We start from the raw sequence: 26,625 nt of genomic DNA, 5'->3' as shown, positions 1-26,625 counted from the left end.
TAGCATGTCATTTTTCTTCTCCCTTGCATGATCAAAGCTTTCTCCCCTCTCAATTTATATCTAGATGTCTGAGGTTGTTTGTTCTCAGATTCAAAAAGATCATCCTCATCATCATCATCCAAATCCAAGTCCCCAAAGTTTTTGAAACTGTTCTTCTCTCTTATTGGTTTCAAGAATGAGGACCTCTCAAATGATCCATATTCCTTCCTCTGATCACTTCCAAACCACCCATCTTCATCATAATTGTGTGCCCACCCTTTTTCTCTGGCACTGTTAGAATCTCTACCATATCTTTTAGATATGCTTCCACCACTTGCCTTTTTCCAATTATCATCATCATCATTATCATCGTCATCTAAATCCAAGTCTGAAACATCATCGTCATCTAAATCCAAGTTTCAAACATCATCATCATCTAAATCCAAATCTGGAAAGTGACTTGCTTTAGCACTGGAAGATCGCAACCTCTTATCCACTCCCAGATCAATGTGACTGAAAGTTTTCTTCTCATTCTGTTCTTTCTTTTTGTCAAATGTTCTTCCACTTCTACCTCCACGTGCAGGGAAGTCATCAAAATCAGAATTGCCATTTTTAATGCCACGACCCCTGCTCTTCCTCGCACTATTGAGCAAATCATAATCGGTGATATCTGAAATAAGAAGCACAGGAGCACTATAATTTTCTTTTAGGAATGTCAACAAAGACAAACTATTTTTCCTCCTTTTCAATATGGAGGATTACTGTTGAAACAAAATGAGCTTCACTAGTAAAGGGTTGCAGAGATTTTCCATTGGGACTGATGAAAGAGGTAGATCCATTCCATTGAAATCCTGTAACCCATGAGCCACAGGTATAAACATTGGTTCCTTAACTGATTGACCTTGAATAGGAGAAATTCTTTGTCTGAACTTAAGTGTATAAGTATTTCCCTCAGGGTTGTAGGATGATTGCACTTGTAGAACAGGGGTTCCCGCTTGTGAATACCATAACAAGAAATTTGAAAGATCTGCATTATTGGCATCACACATAGTAGCAAAGAAATCTTCACATGTTACTGTTTTCCCAACATGTCTTTGAAAATAAAGATCCATTCCCTTATGAAATCTTGATTGCCCTAACATGGTCTTGTCCATCTTGACAACTTCTATGTCCTTCTCATACACCGTTACAGTATAGAAACTGTCCATCTTAATATATGAATGGAGACGTATAGGGTGAGCCATGGGACCATTGCCTTGAGGAAATTGATAATTACGAAGCTTCACCACATTTTCAATTCTCTTAATAGCACGATTGCCCATGTTAGTCGAGAATTCCTGATCTTTGAACACTGGAAGTCCTTCGTATAAACTTAATTGAAACCAATCATGACATGTTACCCTATTACCAGTCCAATTGTGGAAATACCTATGACCAATAACACCCAAGATAACGACATAGTCTACATCCGTTGCAGTTTGTGGGGATGGCAAAAGAAACCTTGAATTAAATATATTAAGACTCTTGTTCTCCATCGCTCCCATGATAAAATCAGATACTGCCATAATGTTAAAGAGATGAAGGTTATATTCCAGACTAGAGACTGTTGAAAAGTAGTGAAGGAATGGATTCCTTGATTTGTGCCTTAATTCATGGAATCAAATTTTGTGATCTTCTTAATCATTCATGAGCTCCAGTGATGAGTACGAGTTTATGAAACAGTTTCATTAGCGCGAGTTTGTGGAGGACCGAGTTATCTATCCTCTAGTGTGAGTTAAATTGGGAACTGATTGCTTAAGTGGAGTCAGCCTCCTAAATTTTAGGAGGATCTAGTTAACTAAGTGTATTGACTTTTGTTAACTAGAAAAGCTCCAGTTCGACTTCCTAATTTAGAAACTCACTAATAATAGCCAAATCGAAGTGCTTATAAGGAGATCGAAGGCACACCTTGTATTCATATTCTTGAGCACGAGTTTGTGAGCAAGTGAGCTTGTGAGAGGAATGAGCCAAGAAATTTTTCTTGTGCGAATTATAGGAGGAGAATTTCCCTTGGGAAGTGCGCACAAAAATAGGAGGAAATTCCTATTTTTTAGGAGGCTGAATGTGCTAGGAAACATGGGCCTATTTCTTAAGAAATGTGCACGGATTTTGGGCCTTAGTGCGGGTTGGTTGAAGGAGGCAGATCAACATTCTTGCAGGGTTGTTTCAAGCCTAGTTCAAGGCTGAGAGATCAGTTGTATTCTCTATTGAAGCATGGGTATATGTAAGAGATATGTAGCTTATTCTTCTCCAATAAAATTATGAAGCAAGCGAGGGTTTTCTAGTTGGGTTCCCTAGAAAATTGTGTTGTTTTTTGTGTGAAAATGTGCATCTTATTTTTGTTCTATTCCATTGCTATTTGGTAGAGAAATTTCGTGCCTATGTGAAAAGAAAATTTGTTTTCAGATTGTTCATATTAGCAAATAAGAATTTCGTGGATTTTCTACGTGGTATCAGAGTTGTGAACAAAGATCAATCAACACATAGTCTTCAAAGATGACAACTCACATAGGACTAGGATTGAGAAAGTAGGATAGATTGGATGGTTCCTCCAATTTTGGTGTTTGGAAGGCCTGCATATTATTTTTGTTGGACGAGTTTGGGTTGAAAGAATTTGCTAAGCAAGGTGTTGCAGAACCTTAAGACCCAGACGAGTTGAGTCTCTTCCAAAGGCAGATAGCCAAGGCCAAAAGGATGATCTTGGATGGACTTCGGGATCATGTAGTCCCTCATGTTGCAGGTAAAGATACAGTTAAGGACATGTGGGATGCCTTAGTCAAGCTCTACTAGAACTCTTCCAAGTTTGGAAGATGGTCCTCAAGGAGAAGCTGTAGAAGGGTGAGAGTGTAATTGCATATCTCACTAGAATTCAGGAAGTCTATGATGAGATAACAACTGTTGGAGAGAATCCCATGGACACAGAGTTAGTGTGTGTGGCTATGAATGGGTTTACCAAAGATTGGCATACTTTTGGCCAAAGCATTACTGGACGACATAGGTTGCCGGATTTAGGAACGCCTATGGAGTGACTTCATCTAGGAGGAGCTAAGGTTTAGACTAGTTAAGACCTTTGTTTTGAAAAACAGTGGGTTTGAAATCGACTCGGCTGAGTTGGTCCGAGTCATACCCCCACTGGGTCGACTTAGCCTTTGAATCGGAACGACTAGCCGGGTTGTTACCGAGTTGACCGAGTTGGCTAATGACTCGGCCGGCTCAGTGACAACGACCTGAAAAAGTCAGTTCAACACTTTTTTTTGGGAATTTGTTTTTTGGGGACCCCAAAGCCATTTGTAATCTGCCTTTGGGTTCTTTGTGGTCCATTCCCCTCTCCTAAACCCTATAAAACCCACCCTACCCCTCTCATTTCCTCACAACCATCTCATTGCATTTGAGTGAGAATTTGAGTGAGAGTTTGTGAGGAGTTGTGGAGTTTGTTTTTGGAGAAGCAGTGAGGAGTCTTGGGCAAGCATTGTAGCAGGAGTGAGGAGCTTCTTGGGCAACCATTGTAGCAGCGTTGAGGAGTTGGTTTGTTGGAGCAACCTTGAGGAGGCAATTTGTGCCTATAGGTATTTTTTTTTCACTTGTAAAAATCTGTCTTTGCTTATTTATTTTTTTGTGCAAATTTGGAAATTGAAAAGAGTGTTTTTTGTGAAAGAAATGAACATTGAAGCAATGCTATTTTTTTTGTTTTCATTTTCAGTGCTTTGATTTCCAAGTGACAAAATGGCACCTAGAGTGAAAGATGCTGCTTGGGCATATGTTGAAATGGTTGATAGTCAAATGCATTGCAAATTTTGCCATAGAAAAATTAAGGAAGGTCGTGGGGGCATTAATAGGTTGATACAACACTTGGCAGGGATTAGAGGCCAAATTACTCCATGTGAATCACCAAAAATTGGGAGATTAAGAAGGATTTGTTAGCGTCGAGCGAACTTTGAGAAGTTTAAAGAAGAAAAGGCTAGGCAAAAAGAATTAGAGGTTGAAATTGGGAGGAAGAGGAGTATACAAAAAATGCTGGCTACCAGCCCCATTTTGATTTTGAGGGTTCTTCCTCTATCCCTTGTACTGATGCATCCAACCCTTTCCAATATGTTCCTCCCTCTTTGGAGTCTATTCAAGGAAAGGGTAAGGGTAAAATGAAAAAGAAGGGTGATATGAATATCAAAAGTTATTTCACTGTCATACCCTCCTCTCCCTCAAATGCACATGGTCCTCAAGCTAGTAGAACTTTGCAACCCACTTTAGATGACCATTGGAAGAAAGAATTGAGGGAGACTGCTTGTGATTACATATGTAGATGGTGGTATGATGCTGATATCCCCTTCAATGCTTCCCGTTCACCATATTAAGTCTTCAAAGGCCCTACTATGCATGACATAAGGGGTTATCGTTTGCAGAAAGAAATTGCCTCCATTAATGAGTATTTGAAAGATTTCAAGGACTCATGGGCAAGAACAGGATGTATCATCATGTCAGATGGATGGACTGATCAAAGGAACTGTACCATCATAAACTTTCTTATCTTCTGCTCATAGGGAACCATGTTTCTAAAATCAGTTGATGCATCTGATAAGGTAAAAGATGGACAATTGTTGTTTCAGCTATTGGATGAGGTTGTTGAGGAGGTGGGGGTGGCTAATGTTGTTCAAGTCATCACAGATAATGCCTCTAACTATGTTCTTGCTGGTAAATTGTTAGAGGAAAAACACAGAACCATCTTTTGAACCCCATGTGCTACACATTGCATAGACCTCATGCTTGAGGATATTGGCAAATTAGATTGGGTCAAAAACATTCTAGATCATGCCAAAAGCGAACAAAATTTATCTACAACCATTCATGGATTTTGAGCCTTATAAGGAGACACACAGGGGGTAGGGATATTATCAGGCCTGCCATCACTAGATTTGCTACTCATTTTTTGACATTGCAATCTATGGTTTCACAACATAGAAACTTGGAAAATATATTTTCTAGTGAAGAATAGAATCAAAGCCAGTGGTCTCACAAAAGAGGATGGTAGAGAATTGAAAAAGAAAGTTAATGAAGAAATATTTTGGAGAAAGGCAGCAAAGATTGTGAAGGTTGCTGAGCCACTGGTTAAGGTGTTGCGGTTGGTGGATGGGGAAAGATTGGCTATGGGCTTCATTTATGAGGCTATGGATCAAGCAAAGGAGCAAATAAAGAGGGCATACAAGGATAAAGTGGCTAAGTATGGACCCATTTGGGCAATCATTGATGATATATGGAACAATCAACTCCATCACCCTATACATGCAGTTGGGTATTTTTTGAACCCACAACATCATTATAAAGCTCTGGCGGTAGGAGCTTTGAAGGGGGGAGGTTAGAGATGGATTGATTGACTGCATTGATCGCATGATCCCATTGGAGTGTGATTAGCTGGAGATACACCGACAGGTCATAATCTTCAGCAAAGCCACAGGTACCTTTTGGGAAGAACCTAGCAAAGATTGCGAGGGAAGCAGATGAGCCAGGTAAACAAAAATTTCAATTTTCAAATTCTTAATACTTATTTTGTTAAATCTTTTATAATTTGAAAGTTGGATATAATTTGTAATTTTGTTGAGCTAACTCATTACACTCCTATGTTTTTTGCAGCACAATGGTGGGAGGCTTTTGGTGGCCATTGTCCTGAATTGCAGAAGTTTGCAATTCGTATTTTGAGTCAAACTTGCAGTGCTATTGGGTGTGAGTGCAATTGGTTTGTCTTTGAGAGGATTCACATGAAGAAGAGAAACCGTTTGGATAAAAACGGTTAAATGATCTAGTCTATGTCTAATACAACCTCCGGCTCAGACGCAACCAATTGCTGAACAAAAGACCTGATTCAGATCCCATTATGTCGGAAGACATTGATCCAACATCAGATTGGGTAGTGGAAAGTCATCCAACAGAGTTTGATTCTGATGAGGATCTTGATTTGGATTTACAGGTGGAGGCATCACTCGAACATAATGCTCAGTTGAATGCAAATCTTGATCCACTTGTACCAACCTCAGGGCTAGCCCCAAGTCCTCCAGTTATAGGCGCTTCCTTTGCTCAACCACGACAGAAGCACATATCTCATCTATCTCATCTTGCAGCTGCTGCATAACCTGCTAGTGCTACCACTTCTACAATTGCAATTGGAGATGATGATGGGGAGGAGCTATGCGCTGGCCTGTCTGACTCTGATCCAGAGGTTGAGCCAGATGATCTTGGCTCCTTTAGCAGTAGCCAATAGTATTGGTCACATTTTATTTTGTTGTAGAGTCTAGCCTCCTTGGTTATGTGTTTTTGTTTTGATCTCTATATCATCATCATGTATGTATTGGACAGTGCACTGGGTGCCATTTTGACATAATGGATATATTCATGAGCCTACTTTGATCATATGTTGTCTTCTATCTATATTCTAATGCTGTGTGTTGGAAACATGAACGAAAATCTTTAAAATTATGTGTTTTTTGTTTTTGTTTACCTATATTATTATTATTATTATTTATTTCTTGTTTTTAAATAAATATTTAATGTATTTTTTACAACCACTGAGTCATTGAAATCGAGCTGGCTGAGTCGATACCGAGTCAGAGTCGGAGTCGACCCTCGGTCGAGTCGGATTTTTAAAACATTGGTGGCAGTTATCCAAGATGCATATCAACTAAAGGAATACAATAAAGAAATGGCAAAGGCGAAATGGATGATCTTGGATGGAGTCTAAGACCATATAGTTTCACATGTGGCAGACAAAGGAATGACCAAGGAAATGTGGGATGCTCTCGCTCAGCTATTTCATAGTACTTCTCAGCAGCAGAAGATGTTCCTACAGGAAAAGTCGATAAGCATAAGGACGCAGAAGGGAGAAGGCATAGATTCCTTCCTCACCAGGATTTAGGAGGTCAGTGATCAACTAGCAGCCATTAGTATATTTTGCTTATGTTGAATTTATTGTGTTAATGAACCTAGTTGTGCAATTAATCAATAGATATGTAATTTGATAGGAATTAAATGTCGATTGCTAGTTTTGGAGGAATTCTAACATGTTATCAGAGTTGAAACTCTGACGTACCAATATTCGAATCAAAGGTGCCATAGTTAGCCACAATTATATGGGACATATGTTTTTTTTAAAGGGGTTGAAGGAAATTGGTCGGACGATATGGCTGTGTGACTATTGAAGAGAATTCAAAAACCTAGTTTTAAAGTGAGTTTTGAAAAGGTTTTCTTTATTTAATAAGCAGGGTTGCAGGCTATATATATATATATATATATATATATATATATATATATATGTGGAGAGAAAGAAGAGTGACGACTGGTGGTCAACAAGCGCCAACACTGCCGATCAACTTACCGCAAGAGAGCCAGGCTCAAGACAACAACTAGAGTCTTCTGGGATGTAGGGGTGGAACAAGGGTGGCACGGGAGCCACGTCTAGTGAGGTATGACAACTGTCATGGTTGTCGAGGAACAAATTAGAGAATAGCCATTGTGGGATCGAGCATGGACAAACCATCGTGAGAAGGTGTTGATAGGTAGTGATACAAGAATTCAACGACAATTTTGGTTGACAACGACGCTAAGGCCGCATGACAATCAAGCGGAATTGCAGAGCCGATGGAGGAAGCTTGGCCGATCAACAACGCACATAAGGACATCACATGAGGAGGTAGTTGTCAAAGTGAATAGGCTGCAGTGCATATTGGGCTAGTTATGGACCAACCACAAATGTAGGAGCGAGAAAACGCCGCACTTAGGGCGGATAGAATGAGTCCACTAGGACAACAACAGACAACATTTAAGTAAGCAAATATTAGCTAGTAAGCGGTGGAATGTGGGTTGGTCGACTAGTCAATTGAGGTAGCTTGGAATAACACAACCAAAAAAGGAATTAGGGGAAATTTAACCCTGGAGGGAGAGAAGGAGACCATACCAATCAGGGCGTAGCAACCAAAATTTTTCAATCGATTTTCTGATTTTAGGATGGCTCTTGCAACTTTGGTCCATGGAAGGAGAGGATTGCGCTAGTTTTGAAGGAGAACAGACTACGGGTGTTTGTAAACACGCAGGTTATAGTTCCTTTAGATGCTACAGCTCTAGAGGCTCACGACTTGAAAGATGCGAAGGTCAGACATATCATCATGGATGAGGTGGAGGATCACGCGATCCCTCATATGTCGAGGAAGAATAGTACCCATGAGATATGGACCACTCTAATGAACCTATATTAGAGTGACAATAAGAATTCGAAATCGGTGTGGAGGGAAAATCTCAGGATCACCAAGATGACTGAATCAGACATCATGGCATCATACCTCACTAGGATTTAGAGGGTTCAAAATGAGCTTGGGGTAGCCTTTGTAGATGATGAGTTTGCAAGGACAACCCTGAGCGGGTTCTCAAAAGCTTGGGCTACCTTCGTGACATGTGTTGTAGCATGAGAAAAGCTACCAGATTGGAACAAATTGTGGCATGACTCCCCTTAGAAGGAGATCTTGGAGAAATCATTGTTTGGAGGACTGTAGAAGAGTGGGTATGACAAGAGTCTTGCTCTTGCTAGACGCGCAACAACGAGCAATGGTTCAAGTAGTAGTGGCGAGGAGTCAAACTCATAGCCCAAGAAGAAGAAGGAATTTACCAAGGTCAAGTGTTTTGCTTGTTATAAGATGGGACATTATGCTTCACAGTGTTCGAAGAAGAAGAGGGGTGGAAAGGGCACTCAACTAGCTGTCGCTGCGTCGATAGTAGCTTAGGTAGAGTTTACCAGGAAGTTTGAAACCAAGTTCAGACTTATTTCCTACCTTACCTCAGGCACGTTACCAGCGGGTCCATGGTTGCTAGATAATGGAGCCACAAGGCATATGATAGGGGCACGTGAGCTGCTTTACAACTTGACCCAGAGGGATTCATAATTGCATGTAGAGTTTGTAGTTGATTCTAGATATGCAATGAAGGGGTTTGGAACAATGGTAGTATTCCAACTTGATTCAGGAGGCACACTAGAAGTGAAGGATGTGCCGTGGCTGTCCAAACTCAGGTGGAGCCTTTTGTAAGTCTATATGATGGAGAAGAAGGTGTTCTATGTAACATTGCAAGATGGAAAGGTACTGATCAGATCCAGGGGATCTAACTTTGATGAGGGACATGTCGTAGGAGTTAGAAAGAGCAACCTGTATAGGTTGAAGGGCCAACCTATGGCATAGTAGTGACAAAGGACACGGATTGGGAAGTTCTGAAGGTTGAGCAACTTAAGAGTCAACCTTCAGATTCAGGTGGGAAGGAGTTGTTCGCTGATTCTTCCAAATCTTTCAAGAAGGTCTTCTGGTATGAGATCACCTTACAAAATGTTTAGGAGTAGGAGGCTTGTAGGAACTAGGCCAAGGAGAACAGAACTTTGAGGATGTTTCCAGACCAAATGGCAAGGAAGGCTTTTAGTTCATAGTGGGTAGCTAAGGCAGTGGAGGCAGTTCCAAGATCGAAGTCAGTTCCAGGGGGAAGAAGTACCTCCCTCGTTAAGAGGGCGTGGATCGAAGTCAGTTCCAAGGGGAAGAAGTACCTTCCTTGCTAAGAGAGAGTGTTGATGTTTTTAGCTTGGGTAGGTACCTCTGCATAGGCCTAAATATCTAGGTGTGTAGAAGTCGTCCAAAGTCTCCTTATACACTTGCTCTAGTGTGAGCAAGTTGCATTTGTAACATAGCCTAAGTCTAACTTAGGAAAAACACATAATTATTATGTTGGAGAAACATTAGAAAAAGTAAGGTAAATTACTTTAGTCATTATGTTTTAATCTTAGCCCTTGATCTCAAGTGAGGTGAGATCTAATCTCAACAGTCAATCACTCTGGAGATTAGGGTTAGGGATTTAGGTTAACAAAAAAGTTATGAAAGCAAGTTAAGGAGAGGAGAAATACACACCAAACAACTACACAAGATTGAGAGAGGCATCTTAGTGAGGAATATGATACTTTATGTGCTGGGTCTGAGGAAAGGGGCAGTAAGGAGATCCATATCAGCCAAGGAGGGCTTGATCAGCTGGATCAGATCCCGTGTTATACATGTATTTGCTCAGTTGGGCCATTATCCTAGTACGGGAGCCCTAGTAGGTTCTGAGACAAGTTAATGATGAACTGATTTGATTGGTTAGAATCTGTTGTGTCATTGTAATTGAGATTGGTATATTTTGTTTCCGCTGAATTTATTGTTTAATGAACCTAGCCATGCAATTAATCAGTAGATCCGTAATCTGCTAGGAATTAAGTGCTAGGTGCTAGGCTTGCAGGAATTCTAACACGAAGCTAACAAAAGAAAGTTCCCATGCATCAATAGACTATTGCTGGTACCTGATATTAACAATTATAAATATAAAATTTTGATGTCTTATACAAAAAGGAAAATAGAAAAATTTGTGTCTTATCAGTATAATGTGTGCTTAAAACTGGAACTAGGCAAGGCATGCACATGAAATTTTCGTTAGGTTCTTTTGTTAAGCATGTTTTTATTTCCTTATTCACACAACAAGGTTAAAATGTATTTGAACTATCATTACTAGGCTGCATAACACATTCAAAGACGGAAATAGTTTAATAGTGTTGAAAGGCATAATCTTAAGCAGTTCTAACTTCTGGCTACTAGCCATATCTTAACATGGGAAACAGTTGCAGCGGACACTAATATATTCTCTTGACAATACTTTCTGCTGCTTTTCCATTTGTAGATGATTTGCCTGTCACCTGAATATGCCACCTTTATAGAAATATATGTAGATCAGCTGTGGTTAAGGATTGGAAATGAACTACTGGGTATCGGGATTGCATGGTACTTCGTAGGCAGCACTTAGGAAAAGTTTAATTTTAGAGAACTTGGAAAGCAAGAGAACACCGAGTTGCCATCTCAACAATGCAGACATTGGGTTTAAGTCTAGGAATAGAGAACCGTAACAACAAAATCAAACAGGGAACACTAGTAACAAGAGAACATAGAATCTGAATTTATTGACAAAGAATATCCTCAAACAAAGAACAACAAGAGGACATTGAAGCTATAAATCTACTATCCAGAATCAATGTTCTTTCTGTAGCTTTCATGAACTTTGAAGTGATTGTTACTTCAGCTCGATTCCTAACTCGAAGCTTCTAAGTTCTATCCAACTTCCATGCAATTTCAGGTAGATGAAATTATATCCTCTTCTCCCTGCCACCATGCACGCACTTGGCTTGAAGAGCCAGTAGGTCTTTCCTTGAAAATCTACACACGGTTAATTTGACAATTTCCTTGAGATTCTGTTCATATTAATATAAAGTTTTCTCTTTTCATTTATATGTTCTTGAGAAACATCGGAATCCTTTGGTGTAATTGTTTTGTTTTCTTTAGACCTTTGGATCCATCTGCAAGTGTTTCAACTAGTTCAAAGTTTTATGAACTACCAGATTATATGATCTCACATGAAAATTTTCTAATCCATTATTAATTTTAAAACACAGTAAACCTGACTTCTGCAGAAAACGTAATCTGGCATATGCATATGCATAATGTTCTTGTCTATACTTTTCATGGTAGGTTTGTGCAGATGGGCATCTGTTTTTATAAAAAAAATGTTTCTTGTCTTGCATGTAATGTAGTTATTTTGGCCTTTTTTGCAACATTGTAGATGTAACATAATGTGGGACTATGGTAATTAACAAAGACAATTTCTGAGGGTGTAAATGTGTTGAATTTGAGCTTGAAATATTTTACAGAGCTGGTCTTTATTTAAATTCCCTCAATGTTAAGGCATATCGTCAATATTATGCTTTAGTGGTTGAGATTTGAAAGCCTAATATGATAATATGCAACAAACATATTTTACATTTTTCCCTTGAAACAAAATCCTTTTGAGCAATTAATTTTTGTGATTCATTCTATCTTATAGTAAGTCTCTATGCACCTCATTGCCCAACGAAGAATGAATGACAAAGGTGGTGTTTAACTAATGCTGTTTGTGATCATCAGACTTGTGCGTGTTGATAGTAATTCAATTATTGATCTGCATTTTTGTGGTTCCTTCCATCTTATATTAAGTCTCCGGGCACCTCATTGCCTAATGACAGATGGATGGCAAATGTGGTATTTAGTTATGGTGTTTGTGATCACAAGGCTTATAATTGTTGATATGAATTTGATTATTGATCATTATATGGGTGCAGGCAAGGATGTGTTGGCCAAGGCTAAAACTGGCACCGGCAAGACAGTAGCATTTCTGGTAGCCATCTTTTTGGGCACGGAATACATCAACTTATATGTGAATAATGCATATTCTCTAATTTACTGTAATCAGTGACACACAAATCTGTGTGTTTAGAATGTTGCAAGAAGAGTTTATATTTCTATTTCTATAATTTGCAGCTTCCTGCTATTGAGGTGATAGTGAAGTCACCACCGGTCCTCCGAGATGAGAAAAGTCCGCCTATTCTTGTTCTTGTCATTTGTCCCACTCGGGAACTTGCAAGTCAAGCTGCTGCCGAGGCCAATGTTTTGTTGAAGTTCCATGCAAATATTGGTGTACAAGTAGTTACTGGGGGCACTAACTTACCAAAAGAACAGAAACGACTACAAACAAATCCTTGCCAGGTTTACCCTTTATTCTTTATACCTATCTTTATCAAAGTTTCAAACAAACTTTACAAGCTCAAGATTTCAACTCTTATTGTATTGAAAATAAACATAATTAACATTGCCATGGCTGTGTACAAGGAATAAGTTAGCTTGATCCCTACCTTGATAATTTACAGCTTTCATGAGATAAAATTTTTAAAACAGGAATGATGAAAAGAATCAGTAAAGTTCAATTGTTTTTGAATGGCATGCCACTATTACCATCTGATGATTAATCAGAATGATGTAATGACCCTTGGTGCTTGATTTTCTATAATCATGACTGAAAGATAAAATGTCAGCAATAGATTATTCTTGGCAGCTTAAAGATGAAAGCATCTGCTCATTTGTTCATTTCTTTCTTAGGTAGAATATTTTGAAACCTCCATTGCTTGAGCAAATAGCACAATAGATGTTAATCTGCAAATATATATGAGCCTATGTGATTCATTATCTATAAGTGCATGATAAGTTAATCATTATAACAATGTTGATAACATATACTACATAACTCAGGTAAACATGATCCAACTAATACAAAAGGTGTTTGCAAAATATTATTCTAGCACTTGACCCCAAGGTTATATGATTTGTGGGTGAGTATTAGAACTGTTGGAAATATTGGGTGTAGGTGTGGCAGCAGTCCTGAATCTAGGGTTCGTGGGTCTAACAATATACAATTTTACAAAAATATATGTACTTATAATTTAATATACAGGCAAAATTCTAAAAAAACAGGAATTTTAAGAACAATTGAATTAGCATCTACATTTTAAACATTTATATGGAAGCTATAACCATAAAGCCATAAAACATAATTTTAGATTTGCATAAAAAGCCAAAATGGAAGATTTCATCATTCAAATGTTAAAACTTCAACACATGATGATATTTTAAAATTAAACATTTCATGGATCATATTAATGTATGATAATATGAATATTCCTCATAACTTTTGGCACTTCTGATGTTTGAAATTTGTTTTTAATGATGTTATTCAAAGGGTGTTTTGCTAAAGGTACATGTTTCTATTACACACCTATTTATTTTGTGTTTTTATGTCTATATTTTTTTTTTTTCTAAGTAAAGCTAAACTATTATATTACAGCAAGAGCAGAGTTACATTGTGAAAATTACAACGGGGCCGCGGCCCTGTAAAATTTGTCCAAGGACAGACAGTAGACACCTGAGAATTCATGCCAGAATTACATAGGACACATGGACAAAGACTTAGAGCCACACTCATGTAGCTGACACATGGACAAAAACACTTGAAGAACATCGACACAGAACAGAGATAACATAAAACCGACACAATTACATAGAGACAGAGTGACAGACTCATATATAACTGCATTGGAAGCTGACTGAGAAAAATTCTTGCTGTAAAACCTGGAGCGCGAGCTGGGCATGTCAATCTTCATCAGTGGTCTGCGGTTCATCTTCTGCCTTGCAGCATGGAGGCTGTAGGATAGCTTTACCAAGGTTGTGCGTTCTACGGTCGCTTGGGCCAGCGCCTGAGTCACAAACAGGTTCTCTCAGGCTCGCTCCCGGGTCATGTAAGGGCCGCATCATCTCAACAGCAGGGAATTCCATATCCACCGTAGGAACAATCCCAGGAACATGCGGAGGGTTGGCCCGTGGGTTGCCATCCTCATCTTCCCAGGGATTGCTGCAATGCTCCACAGAGACAGTCACAAAGAAAGTAGAATTGGCTAAGGTGCAGGGGAGGCGGTATCTCACCATTGGGTGTTCCGTATGCCCACAATCCATGCGCGCAGGAGGTTCCCCCAGTCTGCCTCTGCCCGGGGGCCTTCCCCTCGGCCTTCTGCACTCAGAGGTTTCCTCAATTGAGGAAGAAGTCGAGGGGGCTCTGCCACTATAACCTCCCCTACCACTGTTGCCCCTTCCGCGATTGCGATGCATGCTGGTCTTCTGAACAGAGCGCACAATTCCACAATGTAACAACGTTGTTGGCACAGAAATACTGCCAGACCAGGTCTTTGTTTCCCAATTGCCAAAAGCTGTGGCCGCAGAGCCTTGACCCTCTTTCTCAAAGCTTGAATGAGAGCTGAGACTCTGTGCCTCCACACCTTCTAACGAAGCCAGAACAGGAGCTAACGATAGACGCGGATAAGAGCTGAGACTCTGTGCCTCCACACCTTCTAACGAAGCCAGAACAAGAGCTAACGATAGACGCGGATAGATAGGCGCTGCCAAATTCTCAGAGGCGCAATTGGCTTGCTTGTGAGCTTGCCAATTGCCCCACTCTTCAGCAGCAACACACCCACATTCACATTCTGGGCAAGAATGACAGTCGAAGTTCAGAACCTCCGTCACCTCCGGCAAGAACATAACAGTTGCAGAAAGGAATGGCGGAAGAATGTCCGAGAGAATGCGGTTATGAAGCGCCATGTTGCGCTTCTCAAGACTCGCCTTGAATGTCGACAGGACGCCTCTGTCAACTCCCTTTACTCCCTTCCTTAAATGCTGCAGGTTGGTGAATTGATGGTGTGTCCTCCCGTCATGCGTGGCTCGTCCGAGCGGACACCTGCCCTTTGGACAAGCCTTATACGCCAAGTGTCTAGCGACCACCCGCATCCGGGGTGTTTTTATGTCTATATTGTTATTGGCAATTCAACAAATTGTAGATGTCACCCACATAGGAGCACCTCTTTCACATATATTTTGTCATTGAATGAAGCCTACAATACACTTCATATGCAAATAATAAAATTTAGTATTAATCCATTGCAAAGGGGACACATGGTTGTATGCTTGGTAGTGGTAAACATATCCCTATGTTTTTAACATGAACAAATCCACCTTTTCTATTAATATATAAGGGTTACGAGTACATCACTTTGACGATACATGATGGGCAAATTTATCTTATATGAAGGCAAAACCAAGCTCAACCTTAGTATGCCTCATAAAGAATAATGCTTCTTGGCTTTGTTCAATGGTTAACTTTTTGGTGGCTTTTTTCTTCAACAACATTTGTATGATGTTGCCTTATGTTCCTTTCTTTTTAGCTTTTGCTATTCCCAGAAGGAGGAAAAGAAAGTGGATCAATGTGTCCCCTCGAAGAACTTTTAAAAAGAAGTAATGTTTTCCAATGACATCCTCTTTACTAGTCAGGGATATTTTGTTGGTGACCTTGAAGGGTAGACCCCCTCCTCTTGCGGGGCCATTCATTTTGACATGGTGTTGCAACTTTGCCCCATTTTATTAGGAGGTCTTGTAATCTTTCTTAGTTTTTTTATTGTTGCCTTTGGATGGGCAACCTTTGAAAATCACTTGGGGCAAGTGATGGACATGCAGCTAGTCTCAAAATGTTATCTACATTCGAAGGAAACTTGTTCGTTATCTGGTTTCTAATTCCAAATGATCCTCATTAACATAAATAGGATTTCCTTTTGAAGGAGGGGATCGAGATCCATCTTAATGCAAATCTTTGTGAAGGTTGAAGTATGATTGAAATGAACTTGAGGAAGACCAAAATGTTTTTTTTAGAAAATCCCCAATTTCTTGGAAGGGATCCTCATTATAAAAAATGGAGAGGGAGATTCAAAATCCTCATCAAAATTGGAATAAAAGATAAAGACCTTTGTGAAGGGATCAAATAACTGGTGCCAAGGATGCATGAACAACCCAACACAATCCCAAACTTGGTAACCATTGTCAACACCTTGTCTTTGTCATTAGCTACAAAAAAATTCACAATGAAAAATCCCTCAGTACGAGGGTGAATAATAGCATCCCCTTGTAGAAAGGGCTTGCAAGATTTTGATATCCAAGAACATAAATATACCATAGTTGGTTAAAAGCTATTGGAGAGACAAGTCAACTCATGAGAGATGAAGTAGATAAAGCTCATTGGCATTTATGACATGAAGGTTGGGCTTATTGGTTGGATCATTTGAGGCCTTTTCCATGTAAAGTTGACCTTGAATTAGTAGGGATTGATGGTGCTCAACAAGGTATCTTAAGAAAGGGGTTTGGCCTTTTATGGAGTGAAGTAGAGGGACCATAAGATTGAGTAGCATTCGACAACAAAACATTGCACATTTTGAATTGGTTAGCACCCCACCATGGTCTAGGCCAAACACCCCCTTTGAGAAGAAGGATGTAGAAGGCCCCATCCTCTTCAAGGGTAGAATAGAAGATGAGTGTCTTGTAGGTTGAGTAGTAGAGTCCATCTTCTACATAATAAAAGGATTGAACCTCAGAATGGAGGGAAATAATTCAAAAGTGCTGAAATTTACAAGGGTCAACAAGAGATTTGATGGAAACAAATCTCAACCAAACTTTGCAATAACCTCCTCATGAGTGTGCTAGAGAGAGCTAGATCTAATGCTCTAGAGAGAGTGTAGAAACCTAGCACAGGGGTGCTGAAAACATAAATGCAGAAGTGTGCCCAAAAGAAAAATGCCAATTAAATGCCAAGGATAAATGCTCTTAGGCTCATCACACTTTGCATTGTAGATCAAGATCACAAGATTAGATGATACAAATGAAAGCTTCAGTTGAATATTTATAGATAACTCAATTGAGGCTCCTCCCAAGAGGACTTATGGGCCAACATAGCAAGGGCACACACTCAAGAGGGGTTATTGAGCCTAGATATCAAGTTTGGCTAGGTTGTCTTTACCCACTAAACTAATATGCAATAAATAACTAAAATATAGCCTTAGCCATAATTACAAGTACATAATGATACATCGAATGGGACATGCATGTCCATGTTACACCAATAATTCCAACATCCCGGTGACATGTGGTGAAATTTCAAGAATTAGACAATTAATGCAATTTCGAGGTTTCCTGGATTTAATCCCTTTGAACTTTCAGCCTTAGGGATTAACTGAAATTCTAATAGTAATATATCACTTCCCTTCAGCCCCTAATTCCACGCGGCATACCAAGAGAATGAATACAATATAAATGTATTTCAATACTACAATGCTACAATCCTTAGGGCATACTTTGCAAGGCATATAACAAATCTGAAATGTTTTATTACAATGGATTATCACAACAACATGCCTGCTTCTCTGTCATGCAGATTAAGCATTTCAACAATATGTTATGTCAAATCAACATTAACAACAAAGGGTGAAATTTACTCAATTAAGAAGATAACATAAACTGATCAAGTTTGCAAGTACACAATATTTGGACTGTTGGAAACTTCATATATATATATATGAATAACAAGTACATACCATAACTCTATTACGAAGCTGGTACGAGTCAAACTCCTCAAACCCTAGCTATGGAAATCATAGGAAAAACTTAACCACCAACTCCTCCTAGCTAGGAATCACTCCCAATCAAAGCTTATCACTTGTTGGAAGCTAGCATCAACATCGAGAAGCCCTCAACACATACAATAAGCTTGTATCACATAAGCTATCCACACTAGCAATATTGTCTTTTTTAGGTTTTGTTGACTGTTGAGTTGAACTTCGTAGATATGAAGTCTCCATAGCCCATGATTTAGAGTGTACATCAAATTTTAACCCCATTCTCTCTCCTCTTTCTTCTTTTGTCCTCAAATTCCGCAACTCTGCGGGGAGTTGTAGAAATGTCTCTAGCATGATGAATACATCTATTTGTAACAATTTGGTTGTTCATGAAATTTCACACCTCGAAATGTGGGAAAAATCCTCAACCCCACATGGTGTGTTCTCTATGGCAATGCTCAGAGAAGGCACTGCCACCTATTCCCAACTCTCTCCTTTTATGTTCTCTACTAGCTAAACCAAGGGTGGTGGTCCCTAAGGATGATTTTAAAAGGAAATCTTGCTAAAGATAATAAGTTCTAGGAGATTATGATATTAATTAGCTTAGTTAAGCCCTCACCAAATTAACAACTTGAATTGTATCTTGAATTTAGATTAATTTAGCAATTTCAAATAATTAGGGGCATATAACAATGAAGATAAATCAAGTAGATTGAACAGGATAGATCCTGCAAGGAAAATATACATTAGTAGACCAGTGCCAATAATATTTTTGCAAGAAATAGATGCTCAAATGAAATCACAATACTTGCAAATCTTGAAATTCTGAAGTTCTATGATGCAACAATTACTTATTCCAAAACTTTTTTCTTCTGCAATATTAGTTAAGCAATTGTAGATAGAACATGCACCATATAAACCATATGCAAAATAGAAGACAACCAAGAACACAAGGAGACAGAGAATTTAGGTCCAATGACCAGGGCAAAACCCACAAGGGGAAAACACAACCAAATTCTTCTTCTATTAGAAATCAAATGTTCAACAAAGATACAAAATACAATAAGAGAAAGAAGTTCACCCAAATGTGAAGAAGATCTTTGATAGCTGTAGCTGATGCAAACATTGAATTAGTTTGGCTCATTAAGATCTGCTCTTATTCTTCAAGACTCTCTCTCTCTCACATACACACAATTCTTCTCTAGCCTCTCTAGCTCTCCCTTTCTCAATTTTGTACACTCCATTCACAATGCACAAGTGAGTGATAGAGAGGATGAGAGGCACAAATATATAGGAAGAGCAAGGAGGTCGAATTCACGAAGGAGTAACTCCCATGCCTTAAGGAGTTACATATGCAAAAATAAGAGTGTAACTTATGCCATAAATGAGGTATGTTTGAATTAGTAACTTGTGCCATCAAGAGGGAGTACACATTACTTAGTAACTCATGCCATTAAGGAGAAGTGTAACATATGCATTAAAGAGGTGTAGGACGAATTTTTTTACGATGAGTCATTAAAGTGTGTAAGAGAGTGTAAGAAGCGCGTAAGAGCATTAAGGCGAGAGGAAGAGAGTAACATATCATTGAATGAGAGAGAGTTCGATTTGCCATCAAGGAGAGAGAGAGAGATGTGAAGTGGCATGATTGAGTGCCAAGTAGGAGAGAGTGACATGGATTTTCATTTTAATAATAATATTTAATATCATAAGGATAATAATAATATTTAATATCATAAGGATAATAATAATATTAAATATATATATTGATGATTAAATTAAAAATTAAACAATTGAGATTGATTAAGGATAAGTTAATTAATTTTCCATCATATATATATGATTACCAATTGAAACAAGGTGACTTACTATTTTTAGAAAGTCTCTCTAGAATAGTCAGAAATGAAATTTTATTCAAGGAAATTCATCCCTTAGTTGCTAATTTTCAATGCTCCCTCTCAGCTAGGGAGGAATTTCTATTTTACACATGGATTCCTGCTTTGGAACAATGATGTTACAATCTAATGAAGAAGAATCATCATTGGGGAGATTCATCCATCATCCTATATTCACTTGGAGGGATTACCAACAAGGATCTCGCACAACCAAGTCTTATCTCTACTTGGGGGGATCCAATCGTCAACACATGACAAGGATCTCACACATCCAAGGCTCATCACTGCTTGGGGGATCCACTTGTCAACATATGACAAGGATCTCACACATCCAAGGCTCATCACTGCTTAGGGGGATCCACTTGTCAACACATGACAAGGATCTCACACATCCAAGCCTCATCATCCATGACCACCCTCTCTAGGAAGGGTCATGTTTGTCAGTCCAAGATGTTCTCTAAAAAACATGAACTTTCCTTTCGACAAACGCTTGGTAACAATGTCGGCAATATGGTCATTAGTCGCTATATGGAGTCTTACGGCTCGTCTGTGCACCATATCCCGAAAATAGTGATATTTGATCTCAATATGCTTTGACTTGTCATGGAACACGAGATTTTCAGCAAGTCGAATCCCACTCTTATTATTGCAGTAAATTACTTTTGTGTCCAAAAGATGCTCAAACAACTCTCCAAAGAGCTTCCTCAGCGATACTGCCTCACAATTAGCCATGCTAGCAACAATGTACTCAATTTCAACCATGCTGAGGGCTACAAATTTTTTCTTTTTTCTCATCCAAGATGCCATGGAAGATCCTATAAGCGAAAGCAACACCTAGATGTGCTTTTTCTATAAGTAGAGTTACTAGCCCAATCAACATTTGAGTATCCATGTAGTCTTATATCACCAACAATCGATTTCTGTTAAATTTGCAACTAGGTCCAAACTCCATGTGGGTCATCTTATTTATGGCATCTGATATTTTTCTTGGATCCCTCTCATTGAGAGGTGTAGGATTGATCTAAAGATCATCCAATTCCAATAAGTATTCATGGAGTTATGAATTTATTTGTGTTATAAGACAATTCGTCAAGGTCGGCCAACAACCAAATATACCCCACATGTGCTCAACGTTTTAGTATAAAAGGAGCTGACTTGATAGTCATTTCTATACACACTTCTATCTTGATTTCTCTCCACTTGTCTTGGGTTTTAGTGGAAGAGAAATCTAGGAGTGGAAGCCCTAAATGTTGGAGGATTGAGGCTGCTGTAGCTGCAATCAAGAAGAAGAACACTGCCCTAATCTAGAGGACGTAGTCAAGTGAGAAGCCCTAACGCTACAAGGAGGACAACCCTAGTATCTACGCTATCAAGAAGAAGCCCTAGCCTATACGTTGGCCTCTACACAACCAAGAAAGAGGCTGCCCTAGACAACATGGGAAAGAGAGGCTGTTTGGGTGCTCTTGTAGGGAGAAAGGCCGAAGTTTGAAGCTTAGGGCCGCAACAAGAAGAGGCAATTCAACGTGGGTGAAATAGGGTTGTTTTGAAGCCATTTCAGGAAGACTGAAGGGATGAAAGGAGGCCAAGTATCTTGCTAGAAGGTCGAGGAGAAAGGGAGCTATTTGAGGGCTTGTAGAGGGTGGAACAGTCCTATAGAAAGGTTGATGCATGCCTGTTCTAAGGGCTGTAGGATGCCACTATAATGAGAGGAGGGCAGAGCCATTATTAAGGGCTAGAAGGTTGCCCAGAATTGTAGCGAAGGGGACAACCGCATTAATTAAGGGCAAATTGGGCAGATTTTAGGGGCTGTTCGGTTGGGTGTGTAAGGGCTGCTAGATGCCCTAACGAGTCACCACATAAGCAGCAATACAACAGTGGTGTGGACAGCGAGGCAATGGAGCATGGTGGAACCATGATGAATGGACAACAAGACAGCAAGGCTGCCATATGCCCAAAATAGCAGTGTTTTGGGCATTGCTGTTAGGTACAACAGTGCAGCAGTACAACTAGGACAGCTAGGCAATGGTACATACATATTTGGAGAAGCATAAGTATGTTATGTTGCTGTAGGGACAACAAAAATGCTGGGTTGCTGTAAGTATACTGAGATAACAAGCTGTGATGGGACAATAGTGCTAGCAACAATGATATTGTGCCACAACATTCAATGGGACAACAACATGATGAGACAGAACAATGATGGGACTGCCATGTCATTGTGCAGCAGTGGCACAATGGGACAACAAGCATGGGCTGCATGGTGCAGCACGGTGAGGTGAAACATGATGACGAGATGCAACACAATGATAGGTAAAGGAGTCACCTTGGAGAATCAGTTGAAGCAACATGTCTTCAACTGATCTCATGTATCATCTTCTTAGAGATGATCTATGCTCTTATCTAGATAAGTCAAAGTGTTGACTTTTGTTGTAAATGTACCATCTCTCTCTCTCTTCTGAACTGTTGAAAAACATATAAGAAGAATTGATCAAGGGTTTCCCCACATTGGGGTTTGTCCCTGGCTAGCGCCACATCTTGTGTCCTCTTGTCTTGGCTTGTCTTCTGTGATTTATGTTTATGTTCTATTTGTAGTTTACTTTAATGCTGATGTGATTGCTAATCTGGAAAAGATATTGAGCTAACTGTGAAAATTGAAATAAATTGCTCTAAGCATAGAACATACCTAAAATTAACAATTTCAATCCCATATTGATGGTCACATGCAGGTATCTCCGGACATGCTCTGCAACAATCCAATGTGCATGAGATGGTTTAATCATATATTGGAAAAATGGGTTTTGAGGGGTAAATACATATTTTTTGACTCTCAAAGTGTTTCTAAATAAAGAATTGAGGTGTATAGGTCTAATTTTGATTAGTCATACGCCCTACAACTTCTATAGACAACAATTATTACATCTTATATCAAATTTACACATAAAATTTTTGTCTAGCGGGAAATTTTTAACAATTAAAAATTTACTCTTAGGCTCAACCAAATTCTGCGAAACTTTAGAGATGATCCAGTATGGCCATATAAATTGACTTTATACACTATGACTCACCTAAAGTTCTACAATCAAGCTACACTCTGGCTTTGGGGTATATTTGGGAGAAAAACTCAACCGATTATAAGTGTTGAAAAAACACAAATAATGGGTTGAGGAAAAAAAAAACTCCCTAGAGTGAACTCACTTGCTAGTATAGTCTTAAGGTACCTAGGCCTTTTACATGACTCTTTTTTTATCATATTATAATCATGTTTACAATATCCCCGTAGGGTTGATAAATTTGTACAATAGACTGAAGAGAAGAAGTAGATGAAATTCCTGAATTTTGAAATTCTGTCATGCTCTGATGATGTTAGAATGCTTCAATTGGACTTTGATCATGGAGTCTTTGACAAATCTTCAAGTGAAACTTGAGTGGTTAACAAGGCCTAGGAGACTTGTGACTTGATCGACTAGTGAGTATACCTTGTTGTTTTTTTTTCTTTCACTTAGCTAATTATTCTCACTTTTTAGTGACAACTAAGTTTTTTCACTCATGCATACCCCCAAAGCTGGGGCGATGGCTTGAAGATTGAGCCTTAGGTCCTTCTTAGTGTCTATGGTCGATGTATATTACCATGCTAGGTCATTTGTAAAGTTTAGCGGAATTTGACTAAGTTAGTAAGTCTAGATAGGAATTGTTAATAATTATAAATTTCCCACATGTCTCAATTTTGAAATTTATTTTTATGTAAATTATAATAAAGTGATGCTAGGAGATGTTGAAGGTGTGTGAGTACTCAAAATTCATCCTCTCCACCTAAACATTCTTCTACGACACTCCTTGGGGGCCAAAAAGTCACTTATAGCCCCTCAAAACTCACTTTTCCTAAGACTAGTGGGAAATTTGGAAGTAAATTGCCAGAAAATTAATAAGTGGAGAAAATAATAAATGTTTTCACATGACAAATGAAGTGGAAATGACATTGACAATAAAATCAAGTCAAAAGTTAGTCAAAGGAAAAGTCAAATGGTGATATGGCATCACTCCTCATCAATAAGTTAATGCACTTGAGTAAGTTCAGTTTGTGAGCCAAATTTGAGGGATCGATTTGCTGACATGGCAACTCGATTTTGCTAAGGTGGTCAATGCATGGATGAGGAAGAGTTAGCAAAGATTTGATTTGAGAAAAGTGTTAGAGTTTGGTCTCCACTCACACCTACACCATCCACACTTGGCACAACACTTCAGTTCAACTTCTACATAGCACATGAAGGCAACCGCATACAACTCCTACAACAGCAGTCTACATGCACATGGTTTGGCACTTTGAAGAGGTGTTAACTCATGGCCTCTTGTTGAGGATTTGGTGGGAGTTGATCTCACCTTCCCCCCATTCGAAACCACACATGGAAGCCTCAAGGAACTCACGTTTATTCGAGAAGGGAATACGTTGTCCATTGATGCCACATACCAGCAGTTCGATCCCACACTTGTCTTGGCAGTTCTACACTTGTGATTTGATTTCCTTCATTGAGATTGTCATCTTCTGCACTTGTCATTGGACTTCTTCATTGCGATCTTCTCCCATTTTTGTATAAATCCACCATGAAAGTTCCCATTTGCCCACGGTTGGAAGCTTGAGGCTGGTTGTAACTATACTCGAATTTTTATTGCAATAAAAGGAAAGTCTTTGGGGGTATACTTCTTTGTCTTGTGATGCTATTGCTTGAGGATGAGGTAAAATGTGTCATTGTTTTGTTCTTCATGCTATGATTATTTTTCTATTGAGTTTATATTGCATAACTACTTGATTTTGTGCATTGCCTAAGGGCATTATTGTGTAGGGAGCGGAGATTTGTAACTATTTGCAATCTCCTTTGAGCTTGCCATGTCCTGAGCTCTTGTTGTAATTTGTTGTTCTCAGTTGAACAACAAATTCAACTTGGCTTTCATATGACAAGACTCCTTTTGCACTTACAATTGGTTTTGTAAGTGTTTATCGTTTTCAAGACAAGTTACTAAGTCCCTTTAAAGATTGGGGACGTCTTCGATTGGACTATTCATCTCCAAAGACCTCAAGGAGCTCACAAGTCACTCTAGCTAGCATTTTCCAAGGACATCGTTTAACAATCAATAAAGGGGGTTTTTGTAGGCCTCACATTCTTCCTTCCATCAAATTTGAAATTTAATTTGTATTGGTTACTTTGAAATTGTGCTTCATTTCATGTCAAGCATATAAGGCTAGATCATTGGGCTTAGATCCATCTTTCTTGCATTAGATCAACTCATGCGAGTTGATTTTAGTGATGAGATTGTTGTAATATAAGTGTATTTGCTTTAGTGTTGGATTCATAACTTCTTCCATCTCATGTATTCGATTTCCTCTTGTATATTTAAGCTCTTCTTCTCCTTTGCATGCTAACGTGTCCTATTCGATTTTGCATAGCTATTGGAGGTGATTCGAATTAGGAGAAGGCTTTGAGAGATTTCAAGTTTGAGAGGGAGAATCAAACCGCATGCCTTGGAGCACTTTCATCTTTGAACTTTCAAGTTTAACATTCTCTCCTCACCATTCATCATTTCTTCTTCTAGAACCTCACATGCTTGAGGAATTGTAACTCTCGTATCTCATTATTCACTCAATGCTTTTAGGCCTTTTCTTTTGTAACCTTTCTCAACTAGTTCTTAATCACATATTGTACCTTTGGGGATAGAGTAGTTTTGGTCTTAAAGCTCATATTGTAAGATCTTCTAAAGCTAATTCCTCATTTCTATAAGAGGGCCATCACATCACTAACTAATAATAAAAAGGAGCTAATTTTTCTTTGGGAGCTTGGGATTTTCCCTTGGCATCCCATCCTTCTTTCTTTGAGAGAAGGAGATCATGTTTGTTTGTCATTTTTTTATTTCTACCTATTCCTTTTCATGCAAGTACAATTAATTTTATTTCCATCTTTTTTCACTGTAATACTAATGATCTAATTGTGTGCAACTTTCCCCATTTACTGATACATTTTTGAAATTGAGTTTAAGTGGTCATTTACATTTCCATTTCACTTAGCTATCATCTTTTCGCTAGTTGTTCATTTTTGCATGTTAATTTCCTCAAACAAATTCAATTTCATTTCCATGCTAATGTCCTTCTACAATTTAGTTTAGTTTCATGCAATTTCTAATTTGATGCTAATGTAATGGATCTAGTTTCATTCTTATTTCATTCACTAAATTTTAAGCTAAGTGGTTATCTTGTGGTTCATTTCTTTTAGCTATCACTACTTGCTAATCATTCACTTGTGCATGCTCTGAATATTTTGATTTCATTTACATGCAAGTGATATCTAATTGGTTAGTTTAGTTTTCATTCACTTGTTACAATCTAATTTCCAATTTGCATGATTTAGATTTGTGTACGTAACTTACTAGAATCCCTTCCTCAATACTCTTTTCCCAAATTTGTGAGAAAGGTAAACATGCGATCAAGTAGTTCAGGTTTGACTTGTCCAATGTTGTAGTGCTGACATGTGGGTTGCCTTGAGGGACTAGGCAAATACTCATTAATGAAGCTAAGTTTCTCAACTTGAGGCCCATTGCAACCATCCCTATACTTACAACGGTGAAAGTTTAAAGAAGAAGTCTCACCTTAGAATAGGCCTAATAAAATAAACCAGGAGCATCTCTACATCACATCATTACAATATCATTTCATGTTCATGCTATCTTGAATGTCATATTATTGATCAAGTTTCATTGTTTACTTTTCAAGAAGCATTTCACATTTTTGCAAGTATTCTGGGTTAACTTTCACAAGTATTTACATTCTTATATTTGGAGCATTTCATT

At 38.7% G+C, this 26,625-nt stretch overlaps 1 protein-coding gene across 1 annotated transcript in view; it reads left to right on the top strand.

Annotated features, from left to right (window-relative positions):
- The window catches only part of LOC149158115 (DEAD-box ATP-dependent RNA helicase 31-like), a 112,749-nt gene that overhangs the window by 5,656 nt on the left and 80,468 nt on the right, over positions 1–26,625 (top strand). Inside the window, exons 4-5 of the mRNA XM_089433884.1 lie at positions 12,203–12,258; positions 12,402–12,626. Of these exons, the coding sequence (XP_089290010.1) occupies positions 12,203–12,258; positions 12,402–12,626 (281 nt within the window). The remainder of the gene's footprint in view (positions 1–12,202; positions 12,259–12,401; positions 12,627–26,625) is intronic.

The sequence above is a fragment of the Pinus tabuliformis genome, chromosome 5_2 (assembly GCF_031772625.1).
Source record: "Pinus tabuliformis cultivar Carrire ecotype Pingquan chromosome 5_2, CPIR1, whole genome shotgun sequence".
Lineage (NCBI taxonomy): Eukaryota > Viridiplantae > Streptophyta > Pinopsida > Pinales > Pinaceae > Pinus > Pinus tabuliformis.
The sequence above is the reverse complement of the archived record's forward strand: the minus strand, read 5'-3'. Positions and strand labels throughout refer to the sequence as shown.